The following is a 7031-nucleotide window of genomic DNA, read 5'->3' on the forward strand; positions in this document are numbered from 1 at the left end:
TATCGTTCCGTTCGGTCAATTATCGATTTCCAGGGTTTCCTCAATCTGCAGTGGAGCAGATGGAAGCGAGTCCTGTTCACTCGGGCCGTAGCCATCCTACCCACATTCTTCGTAGCCTCCTACTCTAACATGGAAGATCTCACCTCTATGAACGACATTCTGAATACGGTGATGAGTCTGCAGCTGCCATTCGCTGTGCTCCCCACCATAGCCTTCACTTCTAACCCGAATATCATGGGCGACTTTGTCAATAGCACGTGAGTAAAAAAAAAAAAAAAATCCGCAGCCGCCCCCAAAAGCCAAATTTTAGAGCATTCCCCCGAAAAGTTTCGTCTGGTGCAATACATAGATTGACGGGGGGATTGTCATTCCTCAGACCCATTCTGCCATTGACCTATCAAATGTTGTGTTGTCAGTTACCTACTGTGTGATTTTATAGCACTATAAACTTCTCAGTCTCATTCTGCAAATTACATAACAAATATTGTGTTATTGTCAGTTACTGTGGGATTTCATAGTGAAGACTTTTTTCTTCCAGGGGGACAAAAGTGGTCACCCTATGCTTGAGTGCTGTGATAATCACCATCAATTCAACCTTCTTCTACGATCTCCTGTCACGAAACCACGAAGAGCTTTCCTGGATAATCATTGGTTTCCTCCTGGTGTATGGTATTTTCTATGTAATTATGGTGCTCTATTTGTTACTACATCTGATTGTGTCCATGGGAGGAGACTTCAAATTTAATAGGAGTGAGGTGAGTTATTTATATTATAAACTTATGTAGGGATTGTAGGGCTGACACTATTACCCTTTGTTAGGGCTAGGACATGCAAATAACGAGAAAACTATTAAAGGCTAAAAAAATACATATACAACCACCAACACCACCACAACCACATCCACTCCAACCACACCACTACCACGAGTCCACGACAACTTCTTCTCCTCCTCCTTAGGTCCCAAATGATTTCTTACTCCAGGCGTAGAAAATAGTTGCCGACCTTTCTCTGATCCCCCTTTTTCCTACACACACAAACATATCTCTCTCACAGACACAAACATATCTCTCTCACACACACATACATATTACATAATATACGTACACACACATGCGCGCGCTGTATAAAATTATATAGAACTTCTCAGTTTTATACACTTCACAATCCCCTCAAATAGTTTATTGCTTCCTCTTCCAATTCAACTTTGCGCAGCGGCGATATCGTAACCAATGAGGTTTATCCGAGGTGCGATTATTGCTAGTTGAAAACTAATACCAATACCCCGCCGTCTCTTTAATTTTTTTTTCTGTATGTCTTATAACCAATGTTACTAGGTTCTCCCTAAAGAGAATTGAGAAAAGTCAGAGTAATAGAAGAAAACAAGTATTGAAAATGCAACAATTGAAAAAAATACATTTCCCCTCTGTTTTATTTCTATTCGTCTTACCTTGTCTGTTTTGCATGCACCTTTTTGTGTCAATGTTGCTCTTTAATTAATTAATTTGTAGAAATGCGTATACGCCGCAGCGGCGTTTGGTTTTTTGGACTTGTTGGTTTAAGTCCGGTCTAATATACTCGATAATTAACTTGCCTCGTATTTTGCTGTTGTTTAGATTGTAGGTACCTAACGATCTTGGAAAATTCACAGTAGGTTTGTCTTGTCGGGATTGAAACATTTCAAATGCATCTGACACACAAGAAATTGGAATTATACCTACTTACTTATGTTATGGTTCTCAGATCTTTTACTGCACCTAATTGAATTTGGGGTCGGCGTACTAACGGTTTTGTGAACTGTTGAACTCAGTCATATAAAATATGAAGTGTTCTTACAGGGATCCTAATAGGACCCAAAATCTAATATTCAAATTTCCGTTGTGCCTTGATCATTTTTGCCGAATTTCTTATATACAGGGTGGTTCGTGATTTGCGAACCACGCTTATATCTCAGAAACGGCTGGAAATTAAGGAATGAAATAAACGGCATCATGTACGTCAAAACGGAGCCTTTTATGTTTTTGAATGGGATCTCTTCCTTTCTCTCCTTTATTTTCCATCTCACTGTCTGTCTCTTTAATTTTTTTTTCTATATGTCTTATAACCAATGTTACTAGGTTCTCCCTAAAAAGAATTGAGAAAAGTCAGAGTAATAGAAGAAAACAAGTATTGAAAATGCAACAATTGAAAAAATTACATTTCCCCTCTGTTTTATTTCTATTCGTCTTACCTTGTCTGTTTTGCATGCACCTTTTTGTGTCAATGTTGCTCTTTAATTAATTAATTTGTAGAAATGCGTATACGCCGCAGCGGCGTTTGGTTTTTTGGACTTGTTGGTTTAAGTCCGGTCTAATATACTCGATAATTAACTTGCCTCGTATTTTGCTGTTGTTTAGATTGTAGGTAGCTAACTGTATTAGTGTTGCCATTCTCGCTAATACTGTAGAAATATAACCGCTGATCGCTGAAGCAGTCGGAGTAATTTTTTGGTTACTTTAAGCTTATTGTAATTGAAATAACATTGTCGCATGATCTGACACGAGTTGTTATTATTGAAAAAGTTTAAACTGACAAAAAGTGGCTCTGAGTTCTAGTCGAAGGAGCCATTTTACATTTTACAATTGTATATTACATACTTAAATTTCCTTGGTCAGATTACGAGAAAAAAAAAGCAAATTTTCAATTGTAAAGTGGCTTCGTAGATTAACCCCCCCGGATAGTTCACGGACAACTTCTCACTTTGCAGAAAAATATACTTGGGAAAATGTGCACCCAGGCCATAGATTTTAAAGGTTAAAATTGAGTAACCACTGCTAACCAGTACTAGTTTAACAAAAGGATGTAATGGTGAAAGAAGTCTGATTAAAAAACTCCAATATTATTATATCCAATTTTTTCAGCGTAGCTCTTGAAACTCTATTGCCCTTTTCAAAGGAAGGGGGGACTTCCTTTGATCATAGAATGATATAATCGATTATTTTTTTCCCCACCAATATCAATTTGTTATTATTCAAAGAATTAATCTGTTTTGAAAATCGATTATATCAATCACCACCCAAAAATTATCGGATGTTCCCCCAAGCCTTTCTCCCTTTAAAATATTTATACCTTTTCCCTCCATGTTTTGTATGTTTTTCTCTTGCCCACCCTTCCATTTCGGTTGTGGCCAATTTTTAGTGAGGATGAACTGAGTTTTCCACGGGTATAGGAAAAACTCTATTAGCGCCAATCGTGGACCTAGAAGAATTCAAGGCTGTGATATTTTTATAATGGGTATGTATTCTTCGTTTCTCCATTTTTGTAGCGATAACTTTTTGAGAGTTGCATTTTATTAGCAGACTGTCTCTAATCTCTTTTTTTTCCTTTACGTATTTTTTTGCCGTTTTGAATAATTTTCTTCTTCTATGAAGTAAACTGTTCCGAATTTCTTCATCCCAAAGCACCTGCACCTAAAAAGTAAAACCTCCCTTGTTCTGCTGTTTATACTGATTAGTATGAAAATAAAAAGTACTCTCAAACGAGATAAATTGACAATAATATAATATTGTTTTTTATACTGTTGAGTTTTTTCTTTCTGTGCACTCACACTATCGGTCAGAACCACGTATTTTGTGCCATTCTATCTATTCTTTGGACTTTTAATTTATACCTAGATCTAGATGTTTTTAACTTCTTTTAATCGTTTTGCTTTTGTTTCTCTATGCACTCAGGTCTAAAAGAGATTATGAGGAAGTACAAGGCGATATTATTTCACACTCGAGCAGCACTGCACAAATCATGTAAATCGCTCCTAAAACTACTAAAATAATTCGTCCATCCTCAAGAGTCTTCTTGGGCACTCTTTTTTTCAAACCCTCAAAAGGTGCGATTTTTCTCCATTTGCTAACTCTCTGTTTTTCACTTTTATATTTTATAAAAATTGAACTTGTTTATTTTCCTTTTGCTTTTTTTATATACTTGTTAATTTGTTTATTTTTATAACTCGACAATGTTGATTTTTTTTCTCTTCTGATTTGTGCCTCAATCCCACTAGACTTGGTCAGGCAGTTGCACCAACCATTAAGGAAAACATACTTTGCCCCAGGCAAGACGGCACACACTAGACCAGGCTTGTCACACTCCCAATCACATTTGTGACACTAATCCTTACTTTTGCTCGAAAGTTTTTACTTCACTGACTGTTCAATGTTCATGCGAGCGTAATGTTACTCCATATTTATGTACAACTTTCTATTAATTTTTTCCTATTTAGTTTGTTTCTGTTGTTGAAAAAAGTTATGCCTACGCTCAGTGACTTTAAACCTTATCAATCTAACTTTCTATTAATTTTTTCCTATTTAGTTTGTTTCTGTTGTTGAAAAAAGTTATGCCTACGCTCAGTGACTTTAAACCCTTATCAATCAATATGTTAAATCGAATAGGTAGCTAGCAACGAATAACTTTATTTTTGCTTTATTTTGCTTACCTAACTGTTCGTGAAACCTTTTCGCTTCTGCTTTTGTTCTCGTTTAGCTTGAAAAATAACAAACTCGCTTAATTAACTGCTCAAATTGCTTGCTTATCGGAAATATTAATCGCTTCTGGCTTGTTCACTAATAAAATCTTCGAAATGTTATTGCTCCCACTCATTTTATGTCGTTACTGGGATTCGAACCGCAGTCCCCCCAGTTATGCGCTTCTGGCTTGTTCACTAATAAAATCTTCGAAAAATGTTATTGCTCCCACTCATTTTATGTCGTTACTGGGATTCGAACCGCAGTCCCCCCAGTTATGAATACAACGCCTTAGCAACTGCACTAACTGGGGATTATTTCTAGTAGAAAACGATATCTGCCCCCTTTAATTAAGCAATCATCTTTTGAACTAAACTGTGTAAGGGAAAAATATTACAGAGTTGACTTGAATCTAGTTCAATTTATCTGTCTCTTTTATAATTTCTTTTAATAGATAACCAAGAGTAAGTACCCAACTAATAATTGTTGTTTTTTTTTTTCTTTCGAATTTTAGACTTTCCGAAAATCTAAGGTGAATGGAGTGTGATCAAAATTTGGAACAAGAAGACCAGTAAAATCACCTGAATTGTAAGCCCGTTCTACTCAAGAAGCTCAACCAGAAACTAAGTGTCATTTTTCAGAATAACTCAAATCCGTTTGAGGTGGACATTTACAAGGGCGGTGTATTCCTGGGTGTTTTCTTTTTTTCCCACTCTAGCTTCAAGAAAATTTCTTATTAGATTAGTTATTACTAATTGACATCATTACGTAACCAAATATCCTCGGATCCTCCCGTCTTTCCATTTGTCAATAATTTACTTCTCTCAAAACATTTATTTTTCAGAGAGAAGTGTGTGCTGCAAAGGATAGTCCGTATACTGACACGTTTGCGGTAAGCATGAAATTCATATTTTATCTATCATGAAATTCACATTTTACTTTCCCTAATCTTCTTTTCACCTACTTTTTATGGTGTCAGGCTACTTTAACCTATTTCTTAATATGATCTATCTATGATTTTGTCATTTTTAAATATTGGTAAATTTAATATTTAATATTGTTAATATTGGTAAATTTTACTTTCCCTAATCTTCTTTACACCTACTTTTTATGGTGTCAGGCTACTTTAACCTATTTTTTAATATGATCTATCTATGATTTTGTCATTTTTCAGAATAACTCAAATCCGTTTGAGGTGGACATTTACAAGGGCGGTGTATTCCTGGGTCATTTTTCAGAATAACTCAAATCCGTTTGAGGTGGACATTTACAAGGGCGGTGTATTCCTGGGATGTCAATTTGGGCTGATAGCCATGTATATTTGGGCCATAGGTATTCTAGCTGCTGGGCAATCTAGTACAATGACAGGTTGCTATGCAGGACAGTTCGCTATGGAGGTAAGAGTCATGTATTGTATTTGGACCAAAACAGACGAAGTACAGTCGAGTAGTATAACTTAGATGGTGAAAAATAAACGAAGAGGCGTAAATGTAAAAATCACAATTTTGAGTTATCATGTGTATCGGATGTAAAAAACGTCCTCTATCACAAACACAAAGAGGCGTAAGTGTATCTTAAACCGTTGAATATTTACATTGATTTTTTATTCCGGCGTATTATCTACAAAAAATCCCAATTATCAATACTGGCCAAAAATCTGCTGGAAAACATACATAGCATGCTTTAAAAATGTTTTAACGAATAACCAGCTATTTCTTCAAATTACTCCCGAGCGGGAAGAGGCGTAAGTGTATCTTAAACCGTTGAATATTTACATTGATTTTTTATTCCGGCGTATTTTCTACAAAAAATCCCAATTATCAATACTTGCCAAAAATCTGCTGGAAAACATACATAGCATGCTTTAAAAATGTTTTAACGAATAACCAGCTATTTCTTCAAATTACTCCCGAGCGGGTTTTCTGATTTTGATGAAATTTGACAAGCATGTTTAGCACTTAAAGGGCATTTTCTCACTAAATTTTGGGGTCCATCGAAGTTTTGGGAAAGCCGCACTGTCTATTCTTCTGAGTGATGTTCGCAGTTTATTAAATCACTACTAGATATTTTGAGATCATGTACCAAATTTCATGAAAATGGGACTAGGCAATCGCGAGTTACAGCGGAACAAACATTCAAACATCTGAACCAAATGCAAAATGGTCGAGTTAATACATAGACCTCACTATCGTTCTTTATCTTTATATGCAACTAGGTTTTATATCAAGCAAGGTTTTATATACTTATTTGTAAATTTTACCAATCTCGCTCCTTTTCAAAAGAGGGGCGTCAGAGACGTGAGACACATAAAGAATCCACAAACGCTATTATCTAACTTAAAAAGGCAAAAGTAGGGGCCGCCACGGGGAAGAGTCCCTAGCAAATCTAAAAGCGTTTAGGACCAAGAATAACGGTGAAAAAACAGCCTGCTATTTCCCTTATAAGCGAATGCGTTTAAATCGAAGATCCACAAACACCAAGATCTGCTATCTCGCTAGTCACACACTTTACAACTTACCTAGAGCAGATCATATATATATC

The 7031-nt window shown here is 36.0% G+C and overlaps 1 protein-coding gene, 1 long non-coding RNA gene and 1 pseudogene across 2 annotated transcripts in view; all 3 read left to right on the forward strand.

Annotated features, from left to right (window-relative positions):
* LOC103506700 (NRAMP-like transporter smf-1) overlaps positions 1 to 7031 on the forward strand; it is a 33706-nt gene that overhangs the window by 19590 nt on the left and 7085 nt on the right. The window contains 5 exon segments of the mRNA XM_026821689.1: positions 34 to 257; positions 539 to 755; positions 5311 to 5382; positions 5729 to 5939; positions 6224 to 6234. Coding sequence (XP_026677490.1) covers positions 34 to 257; positions 539 to 755; positions 5311 to 5382; positions 5729 to 5939; positions 6224 to 6234 — 735 coding nt within the window.
* On the forward strand, positions 1201 to 1320 carry LOC113466372 (annotated as a pseudogene).
* Positions 2657 to 5114, forward strand: LOC108252067. The gene is made up of 3 exons (XR_001809434.2): positions 2657 to 3270; positions 3708 to 3859; positions 5005 to 5114. It is a non-coding gene; the product is annotated as an uncharacterized LOC108252067 (long non-coding RNA).

This window comes from Diaphorina citri, unplaced genomic scaffold (genome assembly GCF_000475195.1).
Source record: "Diaphorina citri unplaced genomic scaffold, Diaci psyllid genome assembly version 1.1 scaffold255, whole genome shotgun sequence".
Classification (NCBI taxonomy): domain Eukaryota; kingdom Metazoa; phylum Arthropoda; class Insecta; order Hemiptera; family Psyllidae; genus Diaphorina; species Diaphorina citri.